Source organism: Haemaphysalis longicornis, unplaced genomic scaffold (genome assembly GCF_048455015.1).
Source record: "Haemaphysalis longicornis isolate Haplotype H1 unplaced genomic scaffold, Haemaphysalis longicornis Haplotype H1 scaffold_7, whole genome shotgun sequence".
NCBI classification, from domain to species: domain Eukaryota; kingdom Metazoa; phylum Arthropoda; class Arachnida; order Ixodida; family Ixodidae; genus Haemaphysalis; species Haemaphysalis longicornis.
This window is the reverse complement of record NW_027526422.1, coordinates 157291757-157308850: the sequence shown is the minus strand read 5'-3', so window position 1 is coordinate 157308850 and position 17094 is coordinate 157291757. Positions and strand designations below refer to the sequence as shown.

Below are 17094 nucleotides of genomic sequence, written 5' to 3'. Positions count from 1 at the left end.
TGCAAAAAAATCAAGCCAGTTATACGCATGCACCCCAAGATGCAACAAAATTTGCGTAAAGTTTAACATAAATCACTAAACGTTGGAACACAACATATGACTTCCAGGGCTTTGCGTAAGCGTCTTCTCTAAAAACTAGAACAGAGACGGCAAAGCTACTGGAGTGAACATTATTACAAGTGGCAAGAAGCGAACCGAGGGGAAGCTCATATGTGTATGGGATATCAATTACTTCCAGGAAAATAAAAATTAAATTGGCCGGAAACCTCCCACAACCTGGGTTGCAAAATTAGGAAGTGACATTGCATTCACAGTGGATAGATCAAAGAAATACCAAGAGAAAGAGAGAATTAAAAGACGGCGTTACCGTGTCTGTGTTTCCGCATTGTCTATAGCGCCGTCCGACGGCACTCTAATGATCGCTGCAGGCATGGCTAGAGTGGCGTCCGACGATATTCGAGTATAGAACCCTAGGCTAGCACCGGCCGAAGTGTCTGTCGTTGTAGTGCAGAAGATCCGTCTTAGCTTCTTGATCCCAAACGACGGTGGTTCGAGACCGGCCCTTGCTTCGGGTTTCTTTTTCATCTTTAAATTGAACAATAATTTTTATGCCTTGGGTTAGTTTTGGTGATTTTTAATAATTTCTTTGTGTACGTTAGGTTATCATGTTATGTTCAGGTTAGGTTGCCCAGCTTTACGTTATCTAGAGCGATGTACAGCCGGTAAAACGCTTGTCTATAACAGCGATTTCAGCTTCAACCAGCTACATCCGAACACTGCCGAAACATACTCATCCCAAACATGTCGGAGGCAAAAGCGAAAGGCTAAGACTTCAGAATTCCGCAGTAGTTTTATTCAAATCTCGCTCCGGCGGGGCAGGATAGGGCTGAGAGTACGAACGCTGTGTTATAGACAAGCCTTTTACCGGCTGTACAGTCGGCCAAATCTTTAACTGGCGTGCGCGAGCGGCGACTTTTCTGTGCGTCAGCGCCATATGACGGAGCCAAGTTGCAAGCTGTTTGAGGCTAAGCGCATGCCCAGAAAGCCGCGCACAGTTGTGCCCATCGTCTGCTAGGCTGTTCCTTCCTTAGCGCGTCACCCCTTATGAGCGCACTGCGAACGATCCAGGCAGCGTGGTAAAGCGAATGGGTTTGCTGTTATTTTATTTTCCCAAGATGAACGTTGCAGCAATCAATCGAGTAAATTTCAAGATACGCCGAACACACCCAATCATGAGATAAGCCGAAGAACAGGGGTTACTTATTTCTCCTTTCGGTTTTTTTTTCTGTAGATGCCTACTTTATAGCTTCAGCACGGGCTTCAGCACGTTGAAGATATCAAGCGCGCATACGACTGATAACTGCCCTTAATACACACGAGAAAGCGTTTACGTCACAAAGTAGAAAGCGTTTACGTCACAAAGTAAAAAAATGAGTAAACCCCATTCTTCAGCTTATTTCACGAGTGAGTGTGTTCGGCGTATCTTGAAATTTACTCGATTAATTGCTGCAACGTTGATCTTGGGAAAATAAAATAAGAGAAAACCCATTCGCTTTATCACGCTGCCTGGATCGTTTGCAGTGCGCTCATAAGGGGTGACGCGCTAAGGAAGGAACAGCCTAGCAGACGATGGGCACAACTGAGCGCGGCTTTCTGGGCATGCGCTTAGCCTCAAACAGTTTGCAACTTGGCTCCGTCATATGGCGCTGACGCACAGAAAAGTCGCCGCTCGCGCACGCCAGTTAAAGATTTGGCCGACTGTACTGCCAGACGCGCAATTTTGTCACAAAACGCCTGTGGACGTCGATATAGTGGAGTGCTTATAATACCGTCGGACGGCACCCTAGACGCAGCCATGTGTTTCAGTGCCGTGTTTGTGTATTTCCTTTTACTAGTCTTCGTCATATTTAGCGCCGTTGTCACCAGAAATTGGCACAGCTAGGTAGGTGACGGTATTTTGTTGCAATCTTCGTTCATCAGTTGCAATATTTTTTGACGCTCCGGACTCAAGGAAGAAAAACGGTATGACAATCGTTAAATATATTCAAGCATCCGAGGGTAACATTATTATAGTGGCAACATATACAGTAAGAGGCGGGCCTCCCAGCATAGGAGCTCCTACTTAGCTATACTGCTCTGTTGGCAGCGTACTCATTATATCGTCACATGCAGCATTCGTACTCATCGTCACGTAAAAAGGTAAGATTTTTTTCGCAACAAGATTTTGTTTCGCAACTAACACTTTGTAGGTATTAGGAGAGTCTTCCTGCAGCCCTACAACTCGGCGGCCAATGTGGACGTCGAGACGAAGAGACGCCCCCCCCCCCCCCCAAAAAAAAAAAAAACGCTAAGATATTGAGGGCGTACACCGGCGCGCTTATCAAGTCGTCGTACCTGTTCTTAGTCTAGCTACTCTGCCTTATGTAATTCGCCGTTCATTCCTTCCACATGAGCGAATTGGTTGAAGGTGCGCCAGCTTTATTAGGACAATAGTTTTTTTTTTTGAAGCTCCGTTTGGCAGCTGACTTTCGGTAAAATTTACACATAAATCCGGCCTTTGTTCAAAGATTGTGCGCAATACTTCTTCTGGATGAAATGTTAATAAGAGAAAACTTAATAACCCCTGTCTGTTGTGCACATCTTGCCGCTTAGGTTCATTTTGCTTTATTTGTAATTATTTATTTTGTAGATAGTTCGACAGAATTCGTTATTTTGCGAGTTTTGAAAGTAATGAAAGGTTCAGGTAGGCAGACCTAATTGAGAAAAATTACAAAAAACGCCTGACGGTAGCAAAGCGTCGTGTAGCAACTCCGACATGAGGGCCCTCAAGGAGGCGTGGCAAACGTCTAGGGGAGGACATCTCTATATTTTACGCCTGTACTGAGAACTTAAGTATGTTTTTTTGTGTTTCGAAAAAAAAATCTACAGCGCTGGAAAACTGGGTATCACCAGGGTAGGCCGACAATGCAAATTTGCAACTAAAATGAATCATCCGGCAGCTCAAGTAGTCTTAAAAAAATCAGCGTCTATTCTAATTTCTCGAAAACAAAGTGGCATGGGCCAGGCTGGTCTAACGGGCTTCTTTGGAAACGATCCGCTTTGTAGCCGGGATAATGTGAGTAACACAGTGGATCTGCGGACGAACTTGTCGCATAATTACTGGGAATTCATATGTTGCTTAGAGGCAGGAGATCCCCCATAGGCGCATCGGCCAGCCTATTACTCTCAATTACCAAAACTACGTAAGATGAAGATAATTATGAAGAAAAAGAGCTGTTTTATTCGTGCTATTTTGTGCGGACCTATTTTTCAAATTCCCCAGAAAACAAATGTTGAAATGGGCTTTTGAACGTATTTTTTGGCATGTATGTGTCGTTATGTTTGTTTTCCGTCACGGTGAGTATACATTATCCCAACCATTTCGCTGAAAAGTATTGCACAGAGGACATTTGGAAGGAATAAAGAACTGGATACAACCGTAGCACGAAGAAAATATTGCAAAAAAGATGTAAGAACAAAGAAAGGAGAAGGGGGCAGAAAGCCGAGCAAATGGTAGTATTGACATATTAACGAGGACACACTGCGTGAGCATGAGAGTACACTAATTCAAAAACAGTAATACCTTGATTTTAAAACGTACGGTGATATGTGTTGACACAGCTGAGTACTTTTCGCGATTCTTGATGGGGACCATTAATCACGGCCCATCCTTAAGTAGTCGCATATGTCGTGCTAAGCGGTTGGTTTTATTTCTCGGCTTCCTGGCAGTTGCAGCACGATGTAGAAGCCACGTGGTATTTCTAAATCAGATGGCAAAATTGCGATGCAATACCGGTACATTTGGCGGTATAAGTAAAGCTTCCTTTGTAACAAGGTCTTTTTGTGTGTTCTGAAACTACAATGCATTACCGGCTTCTTCCCGTGTTCTTGTGCTCTTGCAGTGAGGGTGTGTATCATGAAACAGTTTTCTTTTGGTTAACCGAGTGGGAATTAGGTTTTTTCATCATGGTGTTGGGTAGCTCGTGTCTAGTTTCCTATTTTTCAGGATTCTAAGCATAGGGTAATAAGCTCAAGAGCTCATATGAAAGGCCATTCTGCTTTGTTGTTGTTTCATGAATGCTCTTCGAATTTTTGGGGAATCCGTGAGGGTTGGGCCAATTATGTAGGCGAGTCTCACGACTTACTACAAACCAGTTTCTACCTTTGGTATATGTTTTCTGGTGGCCGGAAGGCTGTTGTCAAAGCCCTCATTGCGTCGCTTTCTCCAAAGCCTTCATATCGCTAGTGTCACCTCTACTGCGGTTCACAGAGCTTTATCAGGGGAACAAGATGCTTGTTCCGTCAAGATTTCAGATTTATTTTTTATTACGCACTGATACGGGACGTATTATAAGACGGGTTAGCGTTCGTTGTCTTTTTAGAAGGTCAGGGAAACTGCTGTCTGCAATAAATCTAGCTACAATAGATTATTATTTTCTAAACTGCAGAAATGGTAAATTATTTTGGAATAAAAAAATATACTTGGAAATAACCTTTATATCGCAGGAATCCGAGTGTGTTTTCTGCCTCTAGAATGTTCATCATTGGCATGAAAAGGCTTGCGATACTTTGATTCTGTATTATGTGAGTGAGTCCAGTCTGGGATAGGATAACCAGCCACCTGAACCATCTCAACTCATAGAAAATGCGCATTTTTATAAAGTTCGCATAGTTCATTGCAAAAGTACCCCTTTTGTTTCCCTCTTTAAAATGATTGGGTATGTTTAATCAAGCTGCGACCCAGCATGCGTGCCCCTTCATTCGAGTGTTTACCGAACATCCACAAATAGTGCTGCCAACACTGCTAACTTTACTCCTCTACCATCACGCCGAAGGACTATTTATCTGATGAGTTGCTTTTGCCGTACAGTTACCCCAGACCAACCGCGGTAAGAACAAGTAACCCTCTGACGCGCACACACAAATTCGCTGCTCCCACAAGCTGTGCTTCATCACTTCAAAAATAATAAAGACAAGCCAATCCCAAACTGCGCATGCTCTAATAACCCGTGATCAAACCCACATAATCTCGGATCGCCCAAGCACCAAGCCAATTTGGGCACACCACACTAAAGAGTGGCCTAGTTGCGAAACCAAGTAGGAGGAGCAAAGGCCTACCTGACTTCATCATGAAGGCCACAAAGAGCTGCCTGGAACGAGGCGGATTTTAGCCTGCCACGCCGGCCGCCTTTTTTTTCCTTTTTATTCAGAATAAAGTATTTCCTCTCTCTCTCTCTCTCTCTCTCTCTCTCTCTCTCTCTCTCTCTCTCTCTCTCTCTCTCTCTCTCTCTCTCTCCCAAAGCTGCTTTGTTTACATGCATGCCTACTTCCCTACGAATTCATTCTAGCTTACGGATAAAAATTTATGATTTTCGCATTAGTTGCAAAGGCGCGTTCTATTGCGGGGACATCTGAACTTGCATTGAGTTTTTTCTATTTACGGTCTGAATGGCTATTAGTGTGACGAACACACATGATGAGAGACCATCGCGAGAGAAATATACGCATTCTAAGGAACTAGTCATTCCTTAGGCAGTAACGGGATAATGCATTTAAATCGAAATACTGGTGTGCTTCTGGACAAAAGGCACGTTTAGAGGTCTTACATTGGCCAACTTTCCCTCGAAGTCCACAAGGTTGTTTGCAAGTTCTTTCATCCTCGATTTCGAAGTATTAGGAGCCATCAATTTTATCGCTTCCACCATGAGTTTTTTGTACGCAGCAATTATTTTTGCATTTTCCGTCTTATTTGGGTGGATTAGTTGATTTCTGCCCACGCTGCCGAAAGATATCTGATCCAACTGAAAAAAATCAAACAAAAATCACATGGTTATTTCAAAAACATATACTTTTAAAAATTTTGGCTCCAATACATGCTGGGAAAGTGGTTGGCAGGCAAAGCTGTAAACGACACCCACAACAATTGGCCATGCGACGTCACTTGAATGCACGCATCTGGCTCTAGCAGCATCTGTCGGATCCTGCTTACGGCGCTCTCGGGAGAGACGGTATTGTTCTTTTCGTCGAGCTTTGCAATCCCGCTCTTTTTCTGCAGTTTTCTCTTTGCGTAATCTGCGACGACCATTTGCGGTGAACTGAAGGCGTCGCTACAGGGTTTCCGCTTTAAGCGTTACCAGGGATTCGCGGGGGGGGGGGGGGGGGGGGGGTCCCGAATGCAGCAGCGTCGGTTATGGCCGGGCAAGAGCGGCGGCCGATGCCGCTGTAGCCAGGCCATCCGTCGGCACATAAAAACAAACAGGAGCGTCTAACGGAGCGTGAGGAGGAGAGCTGCCCGCGCGGCTATTGTGCCATCTCTCTCACTGTGTCCGCGTCACTCCTTAATGAAATACAAAAAGGCATTCGCCTTGTCAAAAACAGATAAACAAATAAAGACGTTTCGGGGCGCTTACGGGCGCTTCGGGGCGCGCCTTCCGCCTGGAACAACCCGAGCAGCAGCTATGTTCTTTTTTGTGTTTGCTTTCATCTCCCACGTGGAGGCGTGTTACTGCGGAATTTTTAACACGCCGTTTTTTTTCTTCCGCGGCACTTTTTGTCGCTTTCTAAAAAAGAAACCAACCCGAACGGGCCTTCCTATCTACATGAATTCGGGGACTGCCGGTTCAGTGCATATTATATTGCATCAAATGTACATGCGGTTTTCTTCGCGCTACGTAACGGGGACATATCGGTAATGGCGCGTGTATGCTGCTTGGCTTTGTCGGTTCGCATATTCGTTCATGTACAAAACCCACTCACAAACACAAAACCCACGCAACTAATTCTAAAAGATCGGGAAGACAGAGTGAGAGAAAAGGCGACGCACCACCACGGCGCCCATCTCCGTCAGTGAGCCAGGGCGCCGCAACGGAGCCTAACGGCGAAAGCGTGCTATGCATGAAGTTAGAACAATTTTGGGAGAGAGCAGACGTTAGGCGGCCCACCTTTGGCAAGCCAAGTGTAGTGAATGGGCCCAGCACTGGCGTGAAAGTCAAGAGTCAATGGCTAGTGCGTGCGCGAGTAAGAGTAGGTTTATGCATGATTGTCGAGAAAAAAAGGAAGATAGCCGAAGAAGGAAGACACCAGACTAAAGCAAGAAGCGTTAAAAGAGTCAACAGGCTAATATGAAAATGTTCGCGATAAAGAAAAGGAAATGTCCTACAGAGGTTTGTCCCCATCCTTTCGGGGTTTCGAAGTTACGATGCGTGCGAGGTCGACAGGGACTTCACGGCGTGGCTGGCTCGATGGCCGGCTCTACGCCACGTCGCATCCAGGAACGGGACTTCGGGCGGGCATCGTCGATCTTGCACGAGGCTCAGGGCTCGATGGCGTAGCAGCGGGTGCATTTCCGAGGGTGGCAACTCCATGTGAACTCGGACTATCTCGCCCAGCACGTCACCAGCTCCAGGCACGAGCATCCCACGTGTTGTCGGGATCAGCGGCGAATGGCTCTCGAGAACAGGAGCAGTTGCATTCGAAGCTTCATCGGAGAACAATTACAGTGCCGCTTTCTCAAGCCCAGCTTGTCACAGGCGTCCACTGATCATCGGCCCGATTTGATTCTCTGCACGCCCTGGCTGCACGCTTGGCGTCCTATTCTTCGTCGCACACCGGGCACATCATTCCACCTGTCTCCCTTAGACCAACTCGCACCACTGAGGGTCTGCACTGGGTACCTTGGCCGCCAGACGCGGACAGAGCAACAGACGGACAATTTTTTTGTCCCTCTGGCCGCAAGCATCCCTCATTCTATGGAGCTGTAGGTCGCCTTATAAATGAAGCAGCCAGGGCTTGCTGCTCATGTATAATTCCGGCTGAGTCATCCACTCCCTGCATATATTCAACTGCTGGTTACTGACATTACACAAATATTCAGTGCGTTCTTTATGTAGTGTTTCTAGGGTTAAAGTCAAGCAAAAAGCTGTGAAGTGCCACAGGGCCTCGGCGTACTTGGAGGTTTTCTTGGTTTCCTTTTCTTGGTGTTCTTTTTAGCAAGGAAAGAGGAGGAAATCGGTGTTATAAACGCGGAAGGGACACACGTCGAGCCCCCAAGGACAGTCACCGCTGTCAAGGATATAGAAAGCGTCCTCTGGCTCTTACAATTTTTCCTTGTAACCTCCAAGATTTTATTGCTTGGGTTGAATCACAAACCTGGGCGGAATTATGTAAGCTGGCGTGTGACTTCAAAACCCTTCATAAGAAATTACGCCCACCTCCCCTCGCGGGAACCCTGGTGTGATGCGACGCTGAGGGGGTTCCAGAGTACAAGCGCAAGCGGAGAGCGACCGACGACCGAAAGGCCGCCGGAGCGCGGCACACCGGTTATATGCGCAGCGCCGAAGGAGAGGAGACATGGAGAGAGAGGGCGTTGAACATGCGCACAGCGCGCGCTCCGCCGAGTGCAGCGCCGCCGACCGTCGCGCTGCGCCGCACGCCGCAGATGTTTGGGTGAGAGTGTGCGCGATCGCGGAGAGGGGAGGAGAGGCGCAGCGGCGCGGACAACGGACGCCGCGACGCAGGAGGGACAGAGCCGAGAGCAAGAGATTCTCTCAGCGTATCATCTAAATTTCAATGCCACCGATAAGAATCAATGCAGAGATGCAAGAGGGAAGGCGGTGCCTTTGAGAAGTAACGACAGCAACGCCACACGAGCTGATCGCAAAGCACCTGACAGACAAAGCCAACCCAACTCTTAGTTGAGACGACGTCGACGACGAATGATCAGACGCCTACACCTACCCCCTTCCCTAAAGACTATGGTGACACATTTTCTGAGAGCACGGCATCATTAACGGAGCAAACTGATGAGTCCAGAAGGCAATGCATTACCGACTATGCCTCGCCAGCTAGACAGAAAGGCATATTAGAATCCCTCAATATTTATGCCGCAACACAATTTAGGGCTACAACCACCCGGCAGCATTGACAACGAATAAAGTTTTGGGGTATCGCCCAGACAGAAAAAAATAAGCGGTCGCAAGGATCCAGCCGAAGGCCTTCAGGTCTATCTGCCACTCAAAAGCTGAGATAACGCTGTGCACCTGATGCCCAGCACAGAAAATGCATGTCTCTTGCACGTACAAGTGAAGGTTTAGTTTACTGTACTAAAATACGCCGAATTAAAAAAAATTGCCGCAGCTTGCACTAGTGGCGCAACGCAGACAAACAGCAGAGCTGGCGGCACCTCACATGAATTTCAGAACTTGCTGCTGAAATATCTGCACGACTGCAGGCCCGGAACGTTTTGTCCCCAGCGTCTCACACCTATCCTAACGTGGACCTCGTTAGCACGCGGTTAAACCCGAGGCGAACTCGGCTGCTCTGGCGAGGAACCGGCCGGATAACACATGCAACTAATCGAAAACCCCTAACCGGTAAACTACGCGTGCGGCGCATCGGACGGTGACTTAGACCACTCAAGTCCGAAAATTCCTGATGCAGCCGGGCAAAAAGAGACTCCCGGAGACCCATCCGCATCGCCTGCAAGCCGCCGATCAACCATAGCCCGGACGCAGCCGCAACGCCTTCGCTGCGACAAGGACTTGCAGCAAGTTTTTTTAGCTTACTTTGGGGGACAAGGAAGTCTCTCAGTTGCATGAAGAAGTGATGAATCAGATCTGGCTATCGCGCATGTGCGCCGATAGCTTGTTTCACTTTGTTGCCCTACTTTCCCTTCCCCTCGCTGTGGACGCAGCTCTATATCCGACTTAATAAACAACCGGTTGGTTATTCCTTGCTCAGCTATTCGTCGCCTCAGGCGCCCGTTACTGCGAACATGATATACTGCCATGAGTTTTTCTTATTCATTTTATGACTGGGCTTCACAATTACCACGTGACGCTCCCGTGTAAACTTTTCTTTCCTGCGTGGTGATATGTACGATGCATACGGGGGCTTCTTCATCACGGCAGGAGTCACGGTGCCGAGTGTTGTTCTACAATTCTATAAATGTACTCCTTGTTACATTAGAAAAACTCATCGTCCTCGAGTGTTAGGGATGTCGATTATACTCTTCAGCCGACACCACCGGCCCTTCCAACTCGGCTTGATTTTATAAAGCTTCATGAGGTGCTAGTGCTACATCATCAGTCGACGCCATTCCTGCAATTGACTTCCAAATAATTCAGCAATTTGTAAGCTTTCTTCACTCAAAAACGTTAGGGATACGAATATACAGTGCGAAAATTAATTTCAGGGCACTCATATTGGTTTTGTAGAGAAAATATTGTCTTGTTGCGTCAGGTCACCAATTTTCTTCTTTCGGTTTACTACGTCCGACTGAATTGCTGTCAATATGGACATTGGTTTCGCCCCTTGCACGCTTTTTCTTTCTTTTTGCTTTTTCGCTTTCTTTACCAGCCGTCTTGTGGAGTATTTGTTTTTTGTTACACGCAGCGCTAAGGTGCCGAATGTTGCCGCGGGCTCTTTCGTGTTAACCTTGCGTTTTCTGTTTCATGTGTGTTGGAGCACAACTATACACCGCCGAAGAAGATAACACAGGTATTTGGAACAAGAATATTCTACTAAGGCCGCACTAGAAAGCATTCCGTACCCACAGACACACTCATCTTGGCATTAGTATGTGTTCTCAACATTCTTATGTGTTCTAGAATGTGCGACCATCGCGCGTGTTGAGTAGATGAGCAGAGTACCCGTACATAATTTGAAATTATGTACGGGTAAGCGCGAGGGTCTTGTTTTTACGGACGCCTTCGGCAGTGAGTACTCAGCTACCACTGAGTACGAGTCGGGCGCTAGTGCAGCCAGTAAACTGTGGCAGACAATTGCTCGCCGAAAGCTCACTCTGTGAGTGCTAGGGTACCGTCACCACTTCGCGACAATATGTGATCTTGAAGATATATTTCTTGTTTCTTCTGTTGCGTTGTATGGTATTGCTTAGTTCTAATTGCATTGCTTCCTAATGCACTGAATTGTCCTCTACAAGGTTTGGCTTTAACGGTAGCAGCCCAAACAAGCTTGTATTGATAATAAATTCAATATATTAGGGTAATCGTAAAAATAAAATGGCTCTTGCAGATCACGATGGACACAACCCGTCTTAAAAATGACATTGCCGTCTCTCCAAAGAAGCGAAGAAAAGAGAGATGTGGAATAGATTTTGTGAAGTCGTGGACGTCTGTACCCTTTCACTTTCAGGATATGGGCAGTCCAAAAGCTGCGAGAACTTTGTTATAACGGCAGCAAAACAGAGACAGCGTATCTAATTCGGCATAAATGCAAACCGACAACCGATTACAGAAGTATCAAATCTTTTTTCTCAAAGAAGAAGTCAGCTTTTTCTGTTAGTGTGAAGGAAACTATCACTAGTTTTTGTTCGTTGGTGTGCGAAAACATGGGGCTGTATGATGTATCTGATGACGGCTTCGGGAAGCTTGCAGATCACCTGATTGCCGCGGGCGCAATATATGGCAACATAAGTGCGAAAGATTTGCTTCCGCAGCCAACAGCAGTGTCTAGAAAGGTCGCCGAAGTTGCAAGCACTATACGAGAAGAAATGAAGCCTTCTATCACTGCTGAAGTGAAGGAAGCTCGCTGTGCGATGACCATTGACATGTTGACAGACGATTAAAAAAAGTACCTTATTTGACTGACACTTCTCCATATGTTTACTAAAGCTTGGATCTACTGCCAGGGGCAAAAGTTCACGGACCACGAAAATAGCAATTTTAGGTTATTTCTCTTCCTGTAACAGCCGTACGAACTGCCGTGTGCATGCGAGATGTCGTATAGTTACTGAAGTAATGAAAAATGCCGCACATACTACCCCGGGCTGCCGTGCGGCAGAGAAATAACCCAAAATTACTTCTTTCGTGTTCCGTAAACTTTTGCTCTTGGGTGTACATAGTGTCGTCCTATTCACGAGCGATTTTTCGTCAGCCGAGAAAAAACTTGCGAAAACAATAAAAGAGAATCGCTGCGAAAAATCTAAACATTGGGCATTGATGAAAGCATGAGCAAAAACGTAGTTTTATTTCTGATCAAGGTGCTAATATATTCAGTGCACTTCACTGCAACAAAAGGATCAACTGCAGCGCACGCATACCAAACACAGTTCTCCGGCACACGTTCGACGAAGCGTAGCTTTCTGAACAGCTGCCTGATCACCAGAGCACCTTCAGAAAGTGAAGGCCGTTGTCACCGTCATGAATCAAAATGGACTCGCTAGTCGCTTTCCTCGTAGAGTATGCCAGGAAATAAGCACAAGATGGAATTCTAACCTAGCTCTGGTGAAGTCGGTGTACACATCGAAATGGAAATCGAAAATGTCATCGAAAAAAGGGGGAGTTCACTGATGGGCAACTTAAGTAAAATATTCCTAAAAAACATCATTGACGGGCTGGAGCCCTTCAAAGAGGCCATGAAGAAGTTAGATCAGGACAAACAGCCGACGCTGCCTCTGGTGCTTTGTACAACACGAAGTTACAAAAACACCTTGCTGCTGCACAGACGGACTCGCCGTACGTTGTGGCATTGAAACGGAGGGCAACAGAGTATTTGAAAAAGTAACTTGCCGCTTGACGGAGCTCACACTGCTGCAACACTTCTCTGTCCACCATTCGGTCGTAAGCGTGAGCTTGACGAAACAGAGCGGCACACAGTTTATGGATACGTAAGGGCAAAGGTACTGGATATGCCTGCAACTTCTAATCACCGTGAAACCAATGAATTCGCATCCGAAGTAGCAAGGAGACCAATATGGAGCTTGAAGGATGAGTTCCAAGAGTGGCACGGCGTCGCAGACCCGCAGCAGCATGACGAGTTAGAGAAGTACTTGCATTGCGACGTCGGTGACCACACGACAATGTGCTGGAATGGTGGAAGCCTCACAGCAAACAATACCCTAGGCTGTCTTCCCTCGCAAAGGTATTCTTTGTATACCAGCGACAAGCGCCAGCAGTGAAAAAAAAACTTCAGGGCAGCTGGCTACATTATTCGAGGGCGGAGAACATGCCTGAAGACAGAGTCCTTGGGCAATCTCTTGTTACTCCAAAAAAGCACGCTTTCTACTCGATGCAGTGAAATCAGTCAAACACATTCCAAGTAGCTGCACTTTTAAAGAAATCTTCCAAGCGCGGCATAACCGCTGATACTGCGTAAATGCACAAATTTGGTCATACGCATCAGGTAAAAATACTATTTAGTCTTCATGAGCACCTAGCGGAGCGCACTTGTCAAAGAATGCTATATGCATGCCTAGCGCGTGGAATATTTAAATGTCTCAGTTTACCCATTTTTCTCCTCAAATACTGTTTAGTTGTTGTCAAATGAGCATTTCTGCTACGCGTTGAATTGGTTTTTATTTCGAATGCACCGATCCTCGTTTGCTACAGAATGTGAGGCTCTTGGTGGTTCACAAGTTAGGTGAAAAGGCCGACTGTTTTGGTCTGTATTTTCTTCTTAGACTTCATTTATTTCATTGCTGCACTGATTTGGTCTTCAGATATGTATGTGAAAGGAATATTATGTCCTGTCGTTCAAATACTTTCTTTTGTATGTACTTATTGGTGTATGCAGAGGTGTTTTCTTAAATTCACTGCATCGTCTTTCTTTTGCCGAGGAGTCGAAACTACAGGTTTAATGTATATAACGCTATTCAGCCTGGCCTGATCCTCCCACGAACAGCTACAGCACGTTTTTTCTTCTCTCTCTTTCGTTGCATTGTGCAAGAAACAAAGTTTGTAGGAGAATCTTCCGCTGTTGTCACTCAATAGTTGTTGCATGTGTTTATTGGAGCAAGGGCAGCTTGTCCAAAGAGCGCCATATACCAGGGTTACTCTCTCAATAGTCCCAGCGTGTCAGCAAATAATGTAAACTCAACTCTAAATGTCCACAGTTTATCCACTATATATGTCCAAATAATGTAAACTCAACTCTAAATGTCCACGGTTTATCCACTATATGTGGGCCTTGTATGTTGTAGTCGTTCTTTGAAATGCAATAAGAACATTGCGTGGTTAGCACTGCGCGCATGAGACAGACAGCTATGCCACCGCTTATAATATTGTCACGGGACACCTAGGCGGCCAATGCCCCATCATGGCTCATCACGTGAAGACGACGAGGACGACGAAGAAGTGGCTGGGTCGCAGCGGTCGCTTTTATGGCCGCATTGTAAATTATGTTAATAGATCGTTCCCCATCCTCCAGTCATCGTTCGAGTCATTGGTTCAGCCGCCACGTTACATTTGGTGTAGAGTGCGGATCGTGATCCCCGTACTGGGCCCAGCTTCGCACCTCATCGTCATTGGTGGAATCATCGAGGGTGCGTGAACCGCGTCGGGCAGCCCCAGCCCCACCGATACAAGAACTCGACGACGTTCACCCGCCCCGTGTCCCCAGCCCGTGACGAGCCGATCCGACAACGACATTTGACCTGACGACGACGACGATGACGTGTCCCCAGCCCTGTGGTCCGACGTGGTAGCAAGCCGTCACCGGTTCGTCCTTCCTTTGTGGGCGCGTCGCTGCTGTGCGCCGGAGCTCACCAAACCCATCTCTTACATCCGTCGTGGCAAGAGCTTCACTGTACATTGTCATCACATTGTTCACCTTCACCGAGCTCATCATGCTACTGCGGCCTCGACCGGGACGGTCGCCTTCGAGGAAAAGGGCATGTTACGCCATCAAAGACGATGAAGATAGCAGCCGCATGTGGCGTCACAAACAAGCATCTGCGACGACGACGAAGCTGTGTGGGGCATGCTGCCTGGCATGCGTGTTCCCACATTACTCGTCTGCGTCCCTATCGTCACCGCGCTGCAGCTTCGACCGGGACGGTCGCCCTCGACCGGGGGGGGTAATGTCACGGGACACCTAGGCGGCCAATGCCCGATCATGGCTCATCACGTGAAGACGACGAGGACGACGAAGAAGTGGCTGGGTCCCAGCGGTCGCTGTTATGGCCGCATTGTAAATTATGTTAATAGATCGTTCCCCATCCTCCAGTCATCGTTCGAGTCATTGGTTCAGCCGCCACGTTACATTTGGTGTAGAGTGCGGATCGTCATCCCCATCGTGGGCCCAGCTTCGCACCTCATCGTCATTGGTGGAATCATCGAGGGTGCGTGAACCGCGTCGGGCAGCCCCAGCCCCACCGATACAAGAACTCGACGACGTTCACCCGCCCCGTGTCCCCAGCCCGTGACGACCCGATCCGACAACGACGTTTGACCTGACGACGACGACGACGACGTGTCCCCAGCCCTGTGGTCCGACGTGGTAGCAAGCCGTCACCGGTTCGTCCTTCCTTTGTGGGCGCGTCGCTGCTGTGCGCCGGAGCTCACCAAACCCACCTATTACATCCGTCGTGGCAAGAGCTTCACTGTACATTGTCATCACATTGTTCACCTTCACCGAGCTCATCATGCTACTGCGGCCTCGACCGGGACGGTCGCCTTCGAGGAAAGGGGCATGTTACGCCATCAAATACGATGAAGATAGCAGCCGCATGTGGCGTCAAAAACAAGCATCTGCGACGACGACGAAGCTGTGTGGGGCATGCTGACTGGCATGCGTGTTCCCACATTACTCATCTGCGTCCCTATCGCCACCGCGCTGCAGCTTCGACCGGGACGGTCGCCCTCGACCGGGGGGGGGGGGGTAATGTCACGGGACACCTAGGCGGCCAATGCCCGATCATGGCTCATCACGTGAAGACGACGAGGACGACAAAGAAGTGGCTGAGTCCCAGCGGTCGCTGTTATGGCCGCATTGTAAATTATGTACATAGATCGTTCCCCATCCTCCAGTCATCGTTAGAGTCATTGGCTCTGCCGCCACGTTACAATATTGCCCTGCAAGTACTTCGCAAACGTGTTACGAGCGTAATTAACCGAAGGTATACACACAGTACCACTGAAAACCGTGCCACTGTCGCAAGTTCTCACAGCACGCTCTATAAAATATCTATTGTGCTGCTGGTATATTCACAAGAACTGGGGATTGAACAGTGCCTAGTTTATGCTCAAGGCACAATTGGCTGAAACGGGTAGCGCCGGAGAAAGTCGGCCCGTGCAGTGCTCTAGCCACTTTTACAGGCACACACAAGTACCACTTCGGCAACAAATGAATTGAGTAGGAAAATCAACGGGATGCACAGGGAGAGGGAGTATGTAATTACTTACCCTACAACTACTTGATCTGCTTTTCTTGATTTTATACCCAGCAGAAGAAAGTATTGTGTTAGAGTCGGTGGGCTTGTCACAAAAATAAAATATTTTAGCGGTAATTTTGGAATTATGCATTTTAATGCCGGCAATACAAGTGAGCATGCGAATTTCTGAAAAGGAGGAGGAGGAATAAACGTGTATCTGAAGCTGTCAGCCCTGGGGAAGAGTCCTCATTCCAGGACCCCTTGAGTCCGTCCGGCTTCTTGGGCTCGCTGCACCAGCCAAAGCTGGTAGTCAGGGTCCGAGCTGGACAGTGCTCTCTCCCAGTGCTCAGGGGAGGGGAAAGGCAGGGGGGTACGTGGGGGTTCTTATCACAGCCCCAAATGATATGGTAGAGGGTGCCCGGAGCCTCGCAAAAGCGGCATTGCGAGGAGTACAGGGTGGGGGCCAGAATGTGGGCTCTAGTGGGGTGGGGAAATGTGTTTGTCTGAATGCCTCGGAGGTGGCGCTCTTGTTCTTTGGTCAGGCTTTTGTGCGCAGGAGGATATAGCATTCGTCCCAGGCGGTAATGCTGAGTGACTTCGTGGAACGACAAGAGAGGGGAGACCTGCCACTGCTCGCCGAACTCCTGGCTTGCCCGGTGGGTCAACTCTCGGGCATGCTGATGGGCAGCTTCGTTGCCAGACACGGCGGAGTGGGCTGGAGCCCAAATAATCCGTACGGGATGTCGAGGAGGATGCTCGAGTAGAATTTTTCGGGCAGGTCGGGATATGAAACCGCTGGAGAAGGTTTTACAGGCTTGTTGGCTGTCTGTGGTGATTATTTCTGCCGAAGTTTGTGCAATCGCTAGGGAGATGGACGCTTCCTCCGCCTGCAGAGAGTGGATGGTGGGAATTGATACGCATGTAACGAGGTTTTCGGTAGTAGA

The 17094-nt window shown here is 47.9% G+C and overlaps 1 protein-coding gene across 1 annotated transcript in view; it reads right to left on the bottom strand.

Annotated features, from left to right (window-relative positions):
• The window catches only part of LOC144147163 (neprilysin-1-like), a 105622-nt gene that overhangs the window by 47675 nt on the left and 40853 nt on the right, over positions 1–17094 (bottom strand). The window contains exon 7 of the mRNA XM_077679232.1: positions 5646–5840. Coding sequence (XP_077535358.1) covers positions 5646–5840 — 195 coding nt within the window. The remainder of the gene's footprint in view (positions 1–5645; positions 5841–17094) is intronic.